Source organism: Salminus brasiliensis, chromosome 21 (genome assembly GCF_030463535.1).
Source record: "Salminus brasiliensis chromosome 21, fSalBra1.hap2, whole genome shotgun sequence".
NCBI lineage: Eukaryota > Metazoa > Chordata > Actinopteri > Characiformes > Bryconidae > Salminus > Salminus brasiliensis.
In genome coordinates, this window is record NC_132898.1 from 27,050,539 (window position 1) to 27,070,501 (window position 19,963).

Below are 19,963 nucleotides of genomic sequence, written 5' to 3' on the forward strand. Positions count from 1 at the left end.
ATTCACTACTTTGGGTTTCTCTTATTGTTTTCTTTGAGAAGCTTAGATATAAAACTGTTTACAGTAGTGCTGGACGACATGACCTCAAATCAAGATCACGATGAACCAAACATTTTTCCTCAGTCACCATTAATAAGGGATTATATAAGCTGCTCGAGTTGCTCAGTTGGCTCAGTGTTTGAGCTCTCCTCCATGTTGCTTCCATGGCACAGACTGGACATTGGTGGGCAGTGGTGGCTCAGCGGTTAAAGCCCCGGGCTAGGCCGGGCTAGCAAGGCCCTTTACGCTCTCTGCACCCCGGGCACTGGAGTTGGCTGCCCACCGCTCTGGGTGTGTGTGTACTCACTGCCCCTAGTTCACAAGTGTGTGTGTGTGTGTGTTCACTACCACAGATGGGTTAAATGTACACTGTACAGTGACAAATACGTGCACCTTTACATTGGTGAATGTAGTTTTTTTAGTAGGTAGTAGAAGGTAGTATGTTTTTTAAGGAGACAGTACATGAACACACAGTCGGGAAAGTACTAACAATTAAAAAATGTGTTAACAGTGTGTTAAAATAATCTAAATAATCGCTATGGCCATAGTTACGCCGGTTACAGGTTCTGAATGTCAGTTTTTTCATTGATATTCTGTAGGCTAGGAGATTAGTTAAAGGATAAAGGTGCACGTATTCGTCACTGTACAGTGTGGACTGTACAGCGAAATGTGTCCTCCGCATTTAACCCATCTGGTAGTGAACACACACTCACACGTGTTAGGGGCAGTGAGTACACACCCAGAGCGGCGGGCAGCCAACTCCAGCGCCCGGGGAGCAGAGAGGGTAAAGGGCCTTGCTCAAGGGCCCAACAGTGGCAGCTTGCCGAGCCCGGGAATCGAACCCACAACCCTGTTATCGATATCCCGGCGCTCTAACCGCTGAGCCACCACTGCCCCTGCCAAAAGGCTTCCCTGACCGGGAATCGAACCCGGGCCGCGGCAGTGAGAGCGCCTAATCCTAGCCACTAGACCACCAGTTAGTTAGCTAACTGGCCATTTGAAACCATTGCCTGAGACAACTAAGCTAATAAACTGGAGTGCTTATACTGCCTGTAGCAGTTTTAGATTTATATGGAGGCAGATTGAAGGTTGACGTGGTCACTGTTCACTTCAGCCCTACATGCTAACACAGCTAGCCTCAGAAATGAATGAGCTAGCTGGTCATTTTAAACAATTGCCTGAGGCAACTAAGCTAGCTGGCATGCTTAAAAATCCCATCGCGGCTTTAGATGTTATAGTTGACTTTGTCACTGGACACATCGGCTCTATATGCTAACGCAGTTGTTACAGCCCAGCGTTAGCTAACTAGCCTGACAAGTTGATTAGCTGGCTAGTCATTTGAAACTGGTGTCTGAGACAACTAAGCTAGCTGGTATACTTAAATCCCGTAGCGGTTTTAGGTTTAAATAGGGTCAGACTGAAGGTTGACTTGGCCACTGTTCACTTCAGCCCTACATGCTAACACAGCTAGCATCAGAAATGAATTAGCTAGCTGGTAATTTGAAACAAGTACCTGAGGCAACTAAGCTAGCTGGTATGCTTAAATATCCCATAGCGGTTTTAGATTTAAATGGGGTCAGATTGAAGGTTGATTTAGCCACTGGTTACATCAGCTTTAGCATTATGCTAATGCTGTTCTTACAGCCCAGTGCTAACTAGCTAGCTAGCCTAACAGATGAGTTAACTAGCAGGCTGTTTCTTTTAAAACAATTGCCTGAGGCAACTAAGCTAGCTGATGTGCTAATCTACAAAATATCATCATATCAATATGACAAAAAAGAAACTGTGTAAAGAGGATTGGCCTGATAGAAATGTTAAATAAAAAGAGGTTTTTACAATGTAGTGCCCAAGAAAGAGATATGGATCCCCTCACCACACACACACAAACACACTCGCGTACGACTTCAGTATATCGGTCCAGCTGAGAAGCAGTCAGTTCCCTCTCCCGCTGTAATGTATTGTCTCAGAGAGACGTTCAGATCATTGAGATGTTTTGGTTGCCCTTTCACACACCATGATAACAGCCTGTTAACTGTGTCTGCACCTGATAAGCCACTTCTCAAGGCCTTCTGAGGAAGCTTTTTGTTGGGTCTGCGAGATGGGACCTGCATGCTCGCGCACTATTAAAAAGCGTTTAAGATAAATAGACAGGGCTTACGTTAAGGATGCCGGTGGTCGACTGGTTTCAATCTTCATATTCAAAAAAAGAGAGCATGATTTGGGTGTACAGATTTAAAGGGTCCATATGCTGCACTTTTCTTGCATTCTGGTCGTCTTACCTGACCGTTTTTTAACCTCTGTTCATTAGGATTGAACAGACTGTGCCTTTAAGGGTGTTACATGCAAACGACATCTGTTCTGATTGAAGTGCCTCTTTCAAAAAGCCATCCTGGTTCAAGCACTCATTGTAACTCATTGTAATACACTGTATATATCAGGGGTACACAAGTCCAGTCCTTGAGGACCGTTCTCCAGCAAAGTTTGGTGGTTGCCCTGCTAGGCAAACTGGGTGTGTTTGAGAAAGACACCCACCAAACTTTGCTGGAGACCTTCTTGAGATTTCTTAATGGGGATTGTATCATGTAGTCTACTACAACAGTTTAGCCTCTCCGTTTTTGACAGGAGTTCAAAAGTCCAGTCCTGGAGAGCCGTTCTCCAACAATGTTTGGTGGTTGCTTTTCTCAAACACACCTGATTCAACTTATCAGTCAATTATCAGGCAAAGTGAGTGTGTTTGAGTGGGACACCTACCAAACTTTGCTGGAGACTGGCCCCCGGGGACTGGACTTGTGCACCCCTGGTGTAAATAGACAGGCTGCAGTGTTGTAGTAGGCTAAATGATATATATCTCAAGAAGTTCAAGAGATACTCTGGAAGTCCAGTTATTTTAGGACGTTGGTCCAGAGCTCTCCTGAGTGACTATGAGCTTAGATTAGTTATTTTTTTCTGCTTGGAACTCACTTTTCCCTTTTTAATGAGATTTATTTTCCCTATATGTACAAGATGGGATTGTGGAATTCCTTGCTTATCCGGTGGAAGGTGGTGACATCACTGTGGGCTGTAGGCTGAGTGGGGATTGAGCTCCTGGTGCTATACGGAGCTATGCTGTACATATCACCTCTCTCTCCAGTAGTCTACATACCCTGTGTGATCTGTTCTAGCTTCACACATGTACACATATACAGTGTTATTACTGTTCTCACTGCTGTAGCTGTCAGTCAGGAGTGGTCAGTAGGGTCAAACTACGAATATGAATGGACACGGGTGTGCTCATTACCCCCAAATGTTCTTCTTTGTTTGTTGCCTAGCCCCTCCTTGTCATTAGTGCTTCCACCTGTGTGTACTTTGTGACCCCTCCTATCCAAAGAAGCACATGGCCAAGGGGGGCATCCCACAAAGCAGGATTTCTCCGGTCGCTTAAGCCTAAAGTTGAGATCTGTCTACATTGATTTGCCCTCAGCTCATTCGTTATTGGACAGGCTGGACTTTAGGCTTAGGTTATTTGGCTAAATAGAGAAATCCTTTGTGGAATAACCCCCAGAAACATTTCCACTTAATCAAGAATGGTGCATCTCTACCAAATAAGCCGACACCAAACTTGCCCAGTCTTGTAATAACAGATAAGTTACATTTAAGGTTGTCAAGATTCTGTGTGTTTCTGTGTGTTCTGCAGGTTTAACATGCCCCATGACGACAGTAATAAGTGTAAGGAGGACGGAGTTAAGAATCAGCAGCATGTGATGGCCCCTACACTCAACTACTACACCAACCCCTGGATGTGGTCCAAATGCAGCAGGAAGTACATCACTGAGTTTCTCGAGTACGTTTCCCGTTATCTGCACAAAGCAGGATTTCTCACTTTACTCAGATAGCCTTTCCCCAAGGCCAGGAATGTCCAGTAAGAGAAGAGCTGAGGAACATTCCTATTGGACAGATCTAAAGATTGGGCCTCACTCACCAACATCTTCTTAAGATTTTCTTTTTTTTTTAAGATTCATGGTGTGTTTTTAAACCAGAGAATCGTTCACAGCTGCGCTCTGACAGTGATGGATCCCATTGTCCTTGTAAACTGAACAAATCCCAAATAAGAAAGCATTTGGGAATTTGGGAATATTAGAATCTTTATGTTTTTTTATTACCCAATAACCCATCCACTCACTCGGACTCCCCCTGTTATTTGCAATGCTTCCGACACTTGGAGGGTTTGGACAAGCAAATTCCCCCTCTGATACATGCGAATCTGCCACCGCCCCTTTTCAAACTGCCCCCAATGAGCATTATTAGGCAGCCAGTGCACCTGGAGGAAAGCATCAGATCCTTAGCTCTGATACATCAGCTAATGCATCACACTGAAGTGATTAGGGGTGAGACAATGCCATCTACCCACCCAGAAAGAGCAGGGCCAGTTGTGCTCTCTCGGGCTCTGGCTGCTGATGGCGAAGATTCTGGATTCCTCAGCCCATAGTGTTTGTGTCAGAGCCACTCGAAGCCCTCAGAAATTTCTTCTTAAGAACTGTTGGTAAATAAGGCCTAATGGATTTAAGTTACCTGGCTATCTGAGGAATTCTGCTTTGTGAAATTCCCCCAAAACACAACACTGCACTGTTGAATCCTGTATTCTGATAAGAATTGATAAAGATCAGAAGTTAGAAGTTTGTTCGTCAGGCTCTATATGAAATACAGTCTAATGACTACTATTAAACCATTCTTTCAATACTGACCTACAATACAAACATAATTAGCTAAACTCCTTTCCTCTGAATCAGTTAAACTACAATAGACTTGACCATAGCCCTCTGACAGAGGGAGCAGACTACTTTGCAGTCCCTTCACCTCGTACTGAAGGTGTGTTTCTGTGTCTTGTGTGTCCCCCTGTTTGTTTTGTTTTTGTCTTGAAGTCGTTTTTTGATCGTTTCTTATTAGCACAGGGTACGGGGAGTGTTTACTCGATGAGCCCGTATCTAGGCCATACAGTCTGTCCCAGCAGCAGCCCGGACGGATATACAACGTCAATAAACAATGTGAACTCATATTTGGGCCTGGGACGCAGGTGTGCCCATATATGGTAAGCAAGCACTACCTTTACTCTGATGATGGTGAGTCGGGATGTTATGTCTTTTAGCTGCTTGATAAGTCCTGTAAAGCTTGTGTAAATACATTGTGTTTTATTGCCAAATATTCCGCTAATTATGTAATTCTGGAAGGCGGCACTTCAAATAGCGACCATCTGTTGCAGTCTGCAACATGTACAGTATTGTAGAACCATATTGTCGCTGTCATGTAAACATTAGGTGTCTCCAGAATGCCTGTGAGACTGCTCAGACTGCGAGAATAGTGACCCAAATTCCCAGACATGTCAGAAATCCATTCGGTTGTCTGACTGCTTACTCATTAATCGGGCATACAGGGATTGGTGTGGCGCAACAGATAACACCACTACCTGCCACTGGGCTACCACACCATGTGGGAGACTGGGGTTCGATTCCCAGTCTAGGTGACTATGCTGTGCTACAGCAATAAGAGTCCCTGGGCAAGACCCCTAACACTACATTGGCCCACCTCTGTAATACGAGTTACCTTGTAAGTCGCTCTGGATAAGAGCGTCCGCTAAATGCCGATAATGTAATGAAATGTAATGGGCATCGCTCCCCCTTTCACACTGCATGTCAAACGTCAGATTGAGTTGATATCGATCCAGAATTTTGGCTTTGACTAAATTAGGCTTAAAAGCAGGCTAAAATCGTACAGTGTTTGCCTGGCTTGTTATAAACTCCAAGATAAATAAGGGAATTTTTTAGACTTTTGGAAATAGCATAGAAATATGGCTTTGCAAGGTAGCTCAGGGTTTAAAGCTGTGTGATCTGTAGCTTACTAAAACTTCAGTTACATTAGTTAGCATTAGCTATACACCATCTAGCTAGCATACATGCAACCCAAATACATACTAGGCTAGTTGTTTAGCCGTATTTACTGTATGTGGTAACATTTCTCCGGTTAGTCAGGTTTGACATGACGTCAAATAACAAATCTTCGTTATAGAAAAATCTTCTGTGTGAAGGACAAAGGCACTACACACAGTAAACACGGTGTCACCTAAAGTCTGTAACTTGTAAAGCAGGTATACTAACCAGCCTAATAGCACCCAGCGCATTTTTTTGTACATTTTAAAGCTGAAATGGTAGCCAACTAACTGTGAGCCTCTCTCTATGAGGTGGACTGCATCAGATGGAGTGTAATTCAGGCCTGTGTGCACCCAGAAGGCTGGAGAAGAGCCCTTGTTTTTGGTTTGTGAATCTAAGCACTGGTTGCGTAACATCGTTAAACTACAGTCAGGGTAGTACAGTGTGTGCAGTGATGTTCAGTGTGTTTGTTTAAAGGGTATTCACTGAGAGAGAGCGAGAGAGAGAGAGAGCGAGAGAGACAGTGAGAGAGAGAGGTTTTTAGGAGAGATGGTTACCTAATGATTGTGTGTTTGGAGACATTAGAGCCAACTGTTTGTGTGTGTGTGTATGTGTGTGGATGATCTCCAGACGCAGTGTCGAAGGCTGTGGTGCACCAGCCCAGAGGGAGCACAGCGTGGATGCAGAACCCAGCACATGCCCTGGGCTGATGGAACTGACTGCGCTCCTGGAAAGGCGAGTGTTCCATTTAATGGCACCATTAAACCAAAACACACACACACACACACACATACACCAGCTGTCAAACCAAGGTAACTAAAAAGTGCTGTGACTTTGAAGTCTGGAATAACATCTTGTGACATTAACGCACGTTTAAGAGCCCATATTGTGTAGCGTGCTGCCCACTCGCAGTCCATACAGTAAATGCTTGGAAAGCAGTGTAATCGGATATCACGTCCTCTCTCACACTGCATGTCAAGCTTCAGCTGACATGGCTACGACCAAATCGGGCTCCTAGCCCATACGGTAAATGCATGGAAGCCAAGCTGCCAAACCACTGTTTTTTGCGATGTCACAAAAACGAGCTCATTGACATGCCAACATATTCATCTTACAGTATTTAAGAGCTGCTCGTTCCTGCAGATACTTATAACTTTAGTATTAGTAGGCAGGGTTTAACTGTTACATCCCAGATCTCATTATCTCAAATGACATAACAAAGCTTTACATAGAAACGAGATTGTTTGCAGTAAAAATCAATGTTATATGTTTTAAAATTGCCATTTTACAGACATATACACTATGTGCAAATAGTTGTGGACACCTTTTCTAATGAATGCCCCCAAGCATTGGACTGTAGAGCAGTGGAACTGTGTTCTCTGCAAGGATAGTTGACGCTCCATCCAGTACTTTTGGAAGGCGGTGATTTAAATTTACATTTAAAGTCCTGACCTCACTAACGTTGCTCTTGTTGCCAAATGCAATCAAATCCTCACAGCCATGCTCCAAAAGTTGGCACAAAGTCTTCTTCCCTGGGCAGTAGAGACAGTTACTCCAGCAAAAGCAGGATAAACTGTTTATAATAGAGAATGAGCAGATGTCCCAATACTTCTGTCTATCTCGATATATCTCTATATATATATTCCTGCTGTTACAGTACATGACTTGCCAGTTGCAGTGGTTTTTGATCTCCATGTAGGTGTTTTTTAGGTAGGTGTTAATTAACTTGCTCTCCTACGGTCCACAATCTCATTCTGATGTTTGGGGCGAGTTGAGCTCCAGTGGTTCTCACGTGTTTGGGTCCCCCCAGCTTTGTCTACATGCTGCTCAGACCAGAACACCTCATAACTCGGAACAGAGTCTGCTGTTGGATGTGGTCTCACTCCTAAAGGAGGAACAGATCCTCTGCTATAACGTGCACTAATGTACTCCTCTCTATCTGTTTCCCCTTACAGAGACACAGTTGTAATCCATTTACTGCTGCATTTAATCCCTATTCATGTGTTTGTTTGTTTTTTGTAATGCCACTTTTGAAGATCTTCAGGTCATATTTTTTTCAGATCGTTTTATTTGCTGCAGGTCTGATCTGTCTCCCTTACCTTTCTTCTCCCCTTTCTGTGAGCAGCACTGCAAACATGGCCTGTGCATCCCGAAGGAGCACGACTCTGTACCAGTCGAAGGAGCGTGGGGAGTCTGGAGTCCGTTCGGCTCCTGCTCACGCACCTGCGGAGGGGGCATAAAGATCGCCGTCCGGGACTGCAACCGACCCCTGTAAGTGCCGCATGCCCTTTATAGTGTCTCAGCTGAGCTTAAAGTGTCTTTAAAGTGCACTGCGGTCAATGGCAAGTAAGAGCAAAGACCCATTGGCCCATTTGGGAAACTCAGATGGGATTAGCTTTACATGAGAAAGTGGAGTAGTGTCCTTTTACTACAGGACGTCTGTCAAATCTATGACCGATTCAGACGGGATGAGCAATCTCAGCATGAATGACTGAAATGGGAGTGGCTACTCCATTTACACACTGCCTTCACCTTGATCAGGAAAGTTTAGTTTGACAGTTAGCAGCTACATGTTCAGAACACATAGGTATTCCACAGATTTGAACGACCTGAGGTGTCTGCCATTCACAGCGAAACTAAATGCCTCCTCGAGAGCCTCCATACTTCTGAGAAGCACCTGTTCCACAGGCCAAATGACCTGTGGTTATGACCTATCACATGAGGTTATCGTTATGGCTCGTGCGGAGCCCACCTGGAACCCACCTAGACTAGGCTCCACCTATTTTGAGCCCCACCTGAGCATATCGGCTGGGTTCTTCATCCTGAATGACAGTAGAGTACTGAAGCATTCGGGTGTTTCCATACAGGGACAAATCGAATGGCCTACTGTAGACCAGCCATCATTCCTACATAACAGCCTGCATTTTCTCTCAGCGATCAGTTACAGCACAGCTGTGCGTTCTTTCTGTCCTTTGGGCACAACAGAGGCCACGTCCCAAACAGGGATTAACACTCATGAGGGGTCAGGGAGCAGCAGTGAAATGGTGACAGCAACAAGACCCCATTAAAAGTCAGCTGAAGGTCAAGGCTGGTCTAGATTGTTCTTCTGGCTTAGTGGCACAGCTGAAAACCGGGGATATTTAACAAATAAGGGGCCGGTGCTTGTGTTTATGTTTGTGTCCAGGCCCAGAAACGGGGGTAAATACTGCGTGGGGCGCAGGATGAAGTTCCGTTCCTGCAACTCTGAGCCGTGCTCCAAGCAGAACAAAGACTTCAGAGAGGAGCAGTGTGCCGCCTTCGACGGGCGCCACTTCAACATCAACGGTCTACCTCCAAACGTGCGCTGGGTGCCCAAGTACAGCGGCAGTAAGTGGCCTTTGGGTTGTTGTTTTTTTGTGTGAATTTGCACATTTAAAGTAGCTGAATGCATTCATTAGAAGGGATGTCCACAAACATTTGGACACATGGTGTAAGAGCAGATTCTTTAAGGTGAATGTACAGAAAGATGACTCCATGTTTTTCAATGTGTTGCTGCAGTTCTAATGAAGGACCGCTGTAAGCTCTTCTGCAGAGTGGCCGGCAGCACGGCCTACTATCAGCTCAGGGACCGCGTCATCGACGGCACTCCGTGTGGCCCCGACACCAACGACATATGTGTGCAGGGCCTATGCAGGGTGAGTGTGTGGTGGTGATGCAAGCTGTTCTAAGGCAGTATTGAAGATCAGTGCATGCAAATGTTTGGACACCCCTGGGCAGATGATGTGTTTTACTGTTAACTCCTCAATGTAGTCTTTTCCAGTTCCCACTCACTACTTAGGACCCCCCCCCCCCCACACACACACACACACACATTATGCAATATTTAGTGTTTTTACTTAATTACACTTAGAAAATCAACAGAACAGGGGTATCTAAACCTTTGCACATGACAGTAGATGCATAAAATGTTACTACATTATCTTCTTTTCCAAGTAAAGTTACTGATTCTGAGATAATTCGATAGCTTAGCAGCTATCAGCAGTTCTCGTTTTATTATCCATTAATCTCACTTAGTTACTTAGACACAGATTGTTGATAATACCATCAGTATCTGCCCATTTCCACTGCCTGCTGCCTACTGCACCACCGTTACGCTGTATTTGACGTATGGCTTACGGTAGCACTGACTTCCATATTTTCACTCTGCAGCAAGCGGGATGTGACCACGTTTTGAACTCCAAGGCCAGGAGAGATAAATGTGGCGTGTGTGGGGGAGACAACTCCTCCTGCAAGACCGTGGCAGGCACGTTCAACACAGTGCACTACGGTGGGTTTGCTTTGAACTGGTTTCTTTTCAAATCGGCTTGAATTTGGTTCAGTTTGGTTGATTTACATTGCTGTGAATTCAGTTTGGTCCAGTCTGGATTGTAAGCACTGTACGTAAACTAGAATCCAGGGTATTTGTAAAGTAATTCCATATGTGGCAGATCGGGTCTGATTGGGTGTACTGTACTGAGATTTGATGGATTCGTTTGTCCTGCAGGTTACAATGTTGTCGTGCGAATCCCCAGTGGTGCTACTAACATCGATGTGCGACAGCACAGCTTCTCAGGAAAACCAGAGGATGATAACTACCTCGGTGGGTACACTTCTCATGTGTCTGAATTCACTTAGTGTATCGTTAGCCTGGAGTGAAGCTGTAAACCCAGCAGGTTTGGCTTAACAGGGTCTCTGGGTCCCTAAAATACCCTTTACAAAATAAAGAAAAACAAGTGTCCCACAGTTACATTTATTTTACTTATGTATAATTATATATATTATACAGAGATATAAATATATATAAATATACACAATTATTTTATTGGAAAATTAATATTATTATTATAAGAAACAATAACAATAACACAATAATAATTATAATAATAATACAAATACAATATACAAATAATAATATTTTAATATAAGAAAATAACAAATATGATTATTATTTGTAATAATACTTACTTTATTATTGTATAATATATTAAATATGTTCATATAGGGAGAGAGTTCTTTTTATTTAAAAAAATACTATTAATACATTACTATTATGTCTTATGTTATATATTTTATGGCGTCTAACAATGCATCAGAACATTGTGATATTGTATGATATATTTTTGAACTATTATATTTTTGAACTAAATATTGAACTATTCTTGTATTTATTGTTACTATTATTATTATTATTATTATTATTATTATTAATATTATGCATAACAACAATGATAAAATTAATAATTTCCAATAAAATAATTATGTATTTCTCTCTCTCTCTCGCTCTCTAAATATGATGTGAATAATATTCATATTTAGAAAAATACATCTAATTATATATAATAATTTTACTTATACTTAAGGTAAAATAAATTCAACTGTGGGACACTTTTTATTCTCTTTATTTTATAAAGTGTATTTTAAGAACCCAGAGACTCCGTTGAGCCAAAGCTGCTGGATTTATTGCTTCACTTTACTGTACAAAGCAAAAACTTGACAGTGTACATTTAAGCCCATTAATAATGGCACCTAATGCAGATGTGTTGTACGAGGACCAAGATGTGTACAGCAACATCCGACGTGTCATTCTCCACACCCCCCAGCTCTGGTCTCGTCAGTAGATGATGTATGATGTGTTAATTTAACACCTGTAGTCTGGAATTAACTCCTTTAACACCTCTTAACAATCTTCATTCAACACTGGCAAGGTGCTAATTCAACACTGGGGTTTTATTTTTTACTCGCTGGCACTTGATTGATTCCAGACGTCATCTGATGGATGGTGCTGCAGCCTGGTCTACTGCCCGCCATCATGTAGCGTGTAGGAGGCTGCACAAGTCATTAGAAGGAGCTTGGTTAGAACTGAGAAGAGGGTGAGGTGTGCTTGCGGCCAGTGGTCTCGTGCGGAAAGCAGGGCGAGCTGAGGCTAAGAGTGTGCTCAACACATGCTCGCGTGTTAATGGGCCGGAACACTTTGGAAACCTTGGGGGAAAGACCTTAGCTTGTAGTTCGAGTAGTTCATTGTGCCCTGGAGATGACAACTGTGTGTGTATGGCCATGTATTTATCTCCAGGTGGGAACCAAATATACCCATGATATTGCATTCACTTTTCTCCCAGTGAGGAAAAGTGCTGTTTCTTTTACTTTTATTATACAGTTATTTATTCATTTCAAAGGGCTTATACTTTTCCTAATTTAAAGGGTCCATACTAAAACTAATTTTTAAAGGGTCCAAACCACACCGATTTTAAAGGACCCATGTAAAAACTAATACTAAAGGGTCCATACTAAATCTAATTTAAAAGGGTTCATACTAAAACTAATTTCAAAAGGTCCATATAAAAACTAATATTAAAGGGTCTGTAATAAATACAATTTTAAAGGGTTCATACTAAAACTAATTTTAAAAGGCCCATACATTTTTTAAAGGGTCCAAACTACACCTATTTTAAAAGGTCTATACTAAAACTAATTTTAAAGGGTCCATATTAAAACTAATATTAAAGCGTCCAAATCAATACCTATTTTAAAGGGTCCATACTAAAACTAATATTAAAGGGTCCATATTAAAACTAATATTAAAGGGTCCATTCTTTTACTAATGTTAAATTTTTACATACTTCATTAAACTCATTATTTCTAATCAACAAAGAAAATCAGATCTTCCACAATATAGACCCTTTAATGTTGTTATAACTCATTTATAAATGTTATTTTATTCTTTTCTTAGCTGCTTGTTTCTAAAGGAAAGGTGCTGATTTATATGAAGAGTCATTTGCAATGAAAGCAGCTTTTGTTAGAAAGGATAAATCAGCAGTATTTAGGGACAATCACACAGAAGTCAGATGCACACGGATGGGGGGATTGTGAGAAGGGGCTAGGGTCTGTGATGTGTGAAATGGTGAGGAAAGTAACGCAGGAAATAAGCTACATAATCGCATTAGTGTGAATCTGTGCACTAGACTGACTGCGGCACAGGAAGACTCGGCCCCTCCGAGGAATGCTGCACTACTTTAGCCCAATTAGCTTCATCTTTCCTCTCTATTGCTAAACCTTACAATCAATGGAAACAGGCAAGGTTTCCGCTCACCGTCTCCGTGAGGCCCAAAAGTGGCCGGTCCGCAGCAAGCGGATAATTTCTTTGAGCTTTTATTTTGTAAAAAAAAAAATGGCTTAAATCTGTCTAAAACACCCTGACGGCCGCACCTGTTTCCACCTACATTGATCTCCGAGCTCATTAGACTTAGTCACGGCCCGAGCGTTTATTCAACTGACCAGTTTTCCGCACACTAGCATTGGATTAAGGCTTGCGATGGGTCACGTTAATGCCGCCAATTCTCTATTTAAAAAGGGCTTTAATCCAGGACAAGCCCTAATCTGTGTCCACAAACTCAGTCGGCCCGCTGAGTTCTAATTTAAACTCTAGTAACGTCTCTCCTCTCTATCTTTGCTCTCCTAGCCGTGTCCAACAGTCGTGGAGAATATCTACTCAATGGAGATTTCGTGGTCAGCATGTTCAAAAGGGAAATCAAAGTGGGGAACGCCATTATAGAGTACAGCGGCTCTGACCACGTTATCGAGAGACTCAACTGCACTGACCGTATCGAAGAGGAGATCATAGTCCAGGTAACAGCCAACTTTTAACTGAACTTTTAGTTCTTACTAATTCTGATTATTTAGGTTTGATTATTAACAAATATTCTTTAATTGCGTCTATAAAGACACTTAACCCTGAAGTCCTGTATGTGGGCCTATACTTCCATTTCTCGCACTCAAACCACAAGAGTTACTGAATCATTTATATCAGTTACTAAATCATTTGTATCAGGTACTGAATCATTTAAATCAGTTACTGAATCATTCATAACAGTAACCAAATCATTAAATCAGTTACAGAATCATTTAAATCAGTTACTGAATCATTCATTACAGTAACCAAATCATTAAATCAGTTACAGAATCATTTAAATCAGTTACTGAATCATTCATAACAGTAACCAAATCATTAAATCAGTTACAGAATCATTTAAATCAGTTACTGAATCATTTGTATCAGTTACTGAGTCATTCATTACAGTAACCAAATCATTAATACTAGTTACAGAATCATTTATATAAGTTACTGAATCATTCATAACAGTAACCAAATCATTAATATCAGTTACAGAATCATTTATATAAGTTACTGAATCATTTAGAACAGTTACTGAATCATTTGTATCAGTTACTGAATCATTTATAACAGTTACCAAATCTTTATTAGTATATACTGAATTATTTAAAGTAAACACTGAATCAATTACAGCTGACTAAATCATATTGGTGTCTGAATCATTTACAGTAGACACTTAATCATTTTATAATAGATGCACAGTCTTTATATTACTTACTGGATTATTTTGTAGATAAAGAATCATGTGTGTTGGAAAGGAATGCTTTATAGTAGAGACTGAATCATTTCTGTTAGATATTTTACATTTTAGTAGCCAAGAAATCATTGATAGCAGTTACTAAATCATTTAAATTAGTTATTAAATCATAGTAGATACTGAATAATTTTTAGTGAACAGGGAATCATTTCTAGCAATTGCTGCACCATTCACAGTATACACTAAAACACATAGTAGATACTGAGTCATTTTTATTCAAATATCAAATCATTTATAATAGACACTAAATTCCTTACAGAATCATATATTTGTTTTACTTTACTACATATTTTGCTGTATTTATATCTATTTTATTGGTATTTCTCGATTGAACCCAACATTTAATATTATTTATAAGTATTTAGAGAATAATCTGTCTTAATGATCTACATGTTGCCAGATTACATTATCACAAATATATTAGCCTTTTTTGTTATGCCTTTTATTACATTTTTGTTACATTTTACCTTCACAGGTGCTATCTGTAGGTAACCTCTACAACCCAGACGTCAGGTATTCCTACAACATTCCCATTGAGGATAAGACTCAGCAGTTTATCTGGGATGCATACGGCCCGTGGCAGGAGTGTAGCCGTCTGTGTCAAGGTGAGGAGTGGGGGGGGTTAATTCAATCAGAACCGCCACCAGTTGTTCTTATAGTGTCTAGTGCTTAGTTCAGCACCAAACCTGGCCCTGGGCAGACTGCTCGGGGTGATTTAAGAAGCTTTTGTAAACGTTAGTGTTGGGGAGTAGGTGTTCAAGACAAGTACGCTCCACGTCTGGACTCTCCGTAGTGCTTCCAGTCTCCTGTTGGAGAAGTAGTTCGACAGGGTCACCAAGGTCACTGAAAGCAGTACAGCTCTGAGCTTATGGTGCAAGCAGTCCAAACATCTGGCCTTCAGTTTTCCACCGAGATCTCTGGCCCGCCTTCACAGCCTCTTACAGCCAAGTGCTGGATATCTAATGGTGTACGCACCATTACATGTACCTCCGCTGATTTCAGAACAGGCCAGAGAGATTGCAGGGCTATCACTGGATAAACCGAATTCTGTCCGGTCTGGACAGTCACACGTCTACCTCCCGTTCCTTTGATCCCATCTGATACGCTGGGTTTCATTTTTTTCCCAGAAAATAAATAGCATCATGATCTGACAGTCCTGTGATGCTCTTTGCACCTTTCAGGGGAGCGTAAGAGGAAGATCCTGTGTAGCCGTGAGTCGGACCGGGTGGTGGTTTCGGACCAAAGGTGCCATGGCTCTCCTCGACCCGCTGCCATCACTGAGCCCTGCAACACAGACTGTGAACTCAGGTATTCAACCAGTTAAGCCTTAAAGCAGCATTATGCAAGACCATCCGCTTGGACCATGGGCAAACCAACTGGGATACTAGAGCAACTGCCTTGCAAACACCTAGCAACATCCTAGCAACCTCTAAGCAACACCATAGCAACCAGCTGAGACACCATAACAAACACCTGGGATCCCATGGCTACTGCCTAGCAGCCACCTAGTATATGAGATGCAGCTACCACTTAGCAAACACCTGGGGTACCATAGCTACTGCCTAGCAACCACCTAGCTTATGGGATATTATAGCCACCACTTAGAAATACCATAGCAACCACTTGGGATACCATAGTACCAAATTCCATAGCATCCCTTCAGCCACCATTCCAGCTCACAGTTCCACTGTTTGTGCTAAAACAGACAGAAGCCACATTCATTGTTTTTCATTTGACAGGTGGCACATTGCCCGCAAGAGTGAATGCACAGCTACGTGCGGACTTGGCTACCGCACCCTGGAAATCTACTGTGCCAAACACAGCCGAACCGACAGCAAAACCCAGAAAGTGGACGATCGATACTGCAGCAATCAGCGCAAGCCTGACGATAAGGAGGTTTGTCACGGAGACTGCAACCCTGGAGGCTGGGAGTATTCGCCCTGGTCGGAGGTGAGGGACATGCTGAAGTTTACTAAGCATTTTGGCAGTGGGGATTCATTGAGTGAGATGATTTAGGCATGCAGTTTGCTCAATGCTCATAAGTTTCCATTACTGGTTAGCTGTATTAGCCTTGTAGCTCCACCGCCAAACTAAAGAAGAAAGCCTCACATTTGGGTTTGTATTTGTGTTTTAGAGTAAATCTGATGTTTGGCTTCAGCCATTAAAAGAAAACCTGTAAAACTGATCTGAGACCAGCAGTGTCTTCTCCATATGTCTCTGAATATGTCCGGTCTTTGTTTGTTTGTTTATGCGATTGCTCTGTTCAGTGCTCTAAAAGCTGTGGAGGTGGAACGCGACGCCGGAACGCGGTGTGCGGAAAGTCGTCCGAGGGTGATGCCGACGAGAGCAAATGCAACTCCAGAGACAAGCTCATTGTCCAACCTTGCAACGAGTTTCTTTGTCCACAGTGGAAGACTGGGGACTGGTCAGAGGTAAACATGTTTAAAATTGGCCTAATCTCTGAAGACACTGAATTATAGGGAAGCGAATCTACTGTCAAAAAAACAGGTGTAAAAAATCACATTCTGAGCGTTCTTTAAACCCGGGTTCTTTTGGCAGTGCCTGGTGACTTGCGGAAAGGGCTACAAGCACCGACAGACCTGGTGCCAGTTCGGAGAGGACCGACTGGACGACCGTTTCTGCGACTCGTCCAAACCGGAGTCGGTGCAAGCATGCCAGCAGCAGGAGTGTGCGTCCTGGCAGGTCGGACCCTGGGGACAGGTGAGTACAGATGCACTCTGCTGTTTGATGAATAAATGTAATGGTTTATTTGGCTGCATGTGAAGACTGCAGTTCCCCTCTTGTAAAGGAACAAACCGAACTCCATTGGTGAGCCTGGTCCCACTACAGCCTCATAGCAGATTCAGTGATCCTGCTATACTCCACTATACTTTGTACACAAGCACTTTTTTAGGTATTATTATTTAATCAACCAATCACGTGGTAGCAGTGCAGTGCAAATATGGGCCAACAGCTGATCTCAGCGGTTTTGAGGATGACATGATTGCTGGTGTTGGAAATGTTGGTTTGTGTATTTCTAGAACTGCTGATCTTCTGAGACATTCAGCACAACAGTCTCTAGAGTTACTCAGAGTGGTGGAATTCCTTGTTGATTAGAGAGGTCAATAACAGAGAATGGCCAGACTGGTTAAAGCTGACAGAAAGGCTGCAGTAACTCAGATGAACCACTTTGTACAGTTGTGGTGAGGAGAACGTCCTCAACAACCTTGACCATGTCGGTTCGGCTTCTCTCAGCTAAGAACAGAAGGCTATAGAGGCTGCAGTGGGAACACGCTCGCCAAAACTGGACAGTTGAAGACTGGAGAAACGTAGCCTGAAGAATCTAAAGAATCATGGGTTCTACTGAGGTTCAGAGTTGTTTGAGTCAGAATTTGGTGCCAGCAGCATGAATCCATCAATCCAACCTGCCCTGGGTCAACAGTTCAGACTGGTGGATGCCATTTGTAGCAATGGGTTGGAGAAGGCTTTCTTGGCACACTTTGGGCCTGTCAGCACTAATCAGTCATTGCTTGAATGCCATTTGTTGCTGTATTGAGTATTGTTGCTGACCATGTGCCTCCCTTTATGGCTACAGTTTATCTAAAGGCTAGTGGAACAAAACTATTCTGATAACCTAAGGTTCAAGTTTCATTTCATTGCTCTTTGAGTCTGAATCAAGTAGAACACATTTAGGATGTGGTAGATAGCAAGTGCTTCTGCAGGAACTGTGTCAACATGGGCCAGAATCTCAAACAAATGTTTCCAACATCTTGTGGCGTCCATGCCATTAAGAATCAGGACTGTATGCGTCAATACAGCAGCATTAACTGCCTGGACACATTTAAAATATTCCATGATTTTCAGGTTTTATAGAAAACAGTATGTCTTAAAGTGTCAGAAACTGCCTAATCAAGTCTGTCTGAGATTACATGGCATCTTGATACCATTTGAAGCAAGTATGCAGCTAAGTGGTGCTTCTGTGTTAAGCAAAAAGTCCTTCAGTGTGAGATACTGTAGGTTTCTGTCCTCCTCTTGTTGATTTACATCGTGCAAAACAGTCTCTAGTGCAGATTGTAGTTTACACTAATAAAGAGCAAAGCCAAGACAAGCATAAACAAGCAGCTGTATACAGTATCCGCAGTATCCGCACCCATCTGCACGCTCATGTGCACGTCGGGAGCATAAGCAATTTATATATGTGTACAAAAATGCAAATAGATGAACTACAGCAGAAACTATTCGCCTCGTCCCCAAAAATGGAAAGTTGCGATCAAAAACCCACAAGATGAGAGAGAAGACCTCGCTCTGGACAGGTCGCTTGTGTCCGCGACACGCCTTTAAGTCCAAACGTATGACGGAGATTAGACGCTCCTATAGCGCGGACCAAGCAATCACTTTAAACGTATGTTTGAAGATGTTAAATGAAGCTTGAGGAATTTGAGCGGAAAAACGATGCTGCGCAAGCTTGACCTCGTTTCACTGGAGTAAGTGAGAGGGAAAGGAAAGGTAGATAGCAGGGAGTAGATAGATGGGAAGGGAGATGACTGGCCTGTGGCGCCTATCACTTCTTACTTTTCCTCCTTGACTGAGGCCAGTCAGAGCAGCTGGACTCGACTCCTCTGAATAGACCTTGTCGTAATCGATGGCTAAGGCTACTGTCCTTTCCTAATTAAACTATTTTTTAAGCTAATCTAAACTAGTGGATCTGACCCCGATACGCTCTGCTGTCTGAATAGTGACATATGAAGCCCCCAGTATTGAGCTGTGGAGCAGTGGAAGAACTGTGTTCTCTGGAATGATGGTTGGTGCTCCATCCAATACTTTTGGGTTGAGCTGGGAAGGTGGGGATGAGGTAGGGTGGTGATCATCATCCAACACCCTGACCTAACTCATGCTGCTCTTGTCCATGAATGCAATCCAATCCTGACAGCCATGCCCCACAATCTAGTCACAGTTTTTGAATACCCTCGATTTCAGAAGTAACAATGAATGAACAGCTGTCCCAATACTTTTGTCCATATTGTGTATGATTTTGAAATTGATTAATTCTAAACAATAACTTTTCTCTCTCTCCTTTTTTTTTTTTGTGTGTGTGGGTGTGTGTGTGTGTGTGTGTGTGTGTGTACATTTAGTGTACCACTACATGTGGCCCCGGCTATCAGATGAGAGCAGTGAAGTGTGTGGTGGGTTCGTATGGCTCCGTCATGGACGACACCGAATGCAACGCTGCAACACGACCGACTGACACACAGGTAGGAGATCCAGTCACTGTCATTTACAAGTGTGTGTGTGTGTGTGTGTGTTGTACCTTACTGTGGACTAAATGCTGAAATTGCTACAGTAGATTTAAGGGAGTTACTCGACCATACACACAGGATCCAATGGAACATCGAGAGAGTGAGATTATCACTGAGCCTGAAGCTGCACAATGTCCACTCAAGAGGAAGCATTCAACAGGGGGCGCTCTGAAATCTATTATATTTGCACGTGGACTTGTGTGTGAGGTAGTAGTAGTAATGTATATTGTAGTACAGCTAACCCAGTACAGCTATAGGGAATGTGGGTGGGGGGGGTGAGGTA

The 19,963-nt window shown here is 42.7% G+C and overlaps 1 protein-coding gene across 1 annotated transcript in view; it reads left to right on the forward strand.

Annotated features, from left to right (window-relative positions):
- adamts9 (ADAM metallopeptidase with thrombospondin type 1 motif, 9) overlaps positions 1 to 19,963 on the forward strand; it is a 92,284-nt gene that overhangs the window by 18,102 nt on the left and 54,219 nt on the right. Inside the window, exons 9-23 of the mRNA XM_072665386.1 lie at positions 3,713 to 3,859; positions 4,963 to 5,104; positions 6,570 to 6,674; positions 8,065 to 8,210; positions 9,124 to 9,305; positions 9,477 to 9,613; positions 10,128 to 10,245; positions 10,462 to 10,557; positions 13,414 to 13,580; positions 14,859 to 14,988; positions 15,565 to 15,691; positions 16,123 to 16,333; positions 16,651 to 16,815; positions 16,943 to 17,104; positions 19,516 to 19,635. Of these exons, the coding sequence (XP_072521487.1) occupies positions 3,713 to 3,859; positions 4,963 to 5,104; positions 6,570 to 6,674; positions 8,065 to 8,210; positions 9,124 to 9,305; positions 9,477 to 9,613; positions 10,128 to 10,245; positions 10,462 to 10,557; positions 13,414 to 13,580; positions 14,859 to 14,988; positions 15,565 to 15,691; positions 16,123 to 16,333; positions 16,651 to 16,815; positions 16,943 to 17,104; positions 19,516 to 19,635 (2,155 nt within the window). The remainder of the gene's footprint in view (positions 1 to 3,712; positions 3,860 to 4,962; positions 5,105 to 6,569; positions 6,675 to 8,064; positions 8,211 to 9,123; positions 9,306 to 9,476; positions 9,614 to 10,127; positions 10,246 to 10,461; positions 10,558 to 13,413; positions 13,581 to 14,858; positions 14,989 to 15,564; positions 15,692 to 16,122; positions 16,334 to 16,650; positions 16,816 to 16,942; positions 17,105 to 19,515; positions 19,636 to 19,963) is intronic.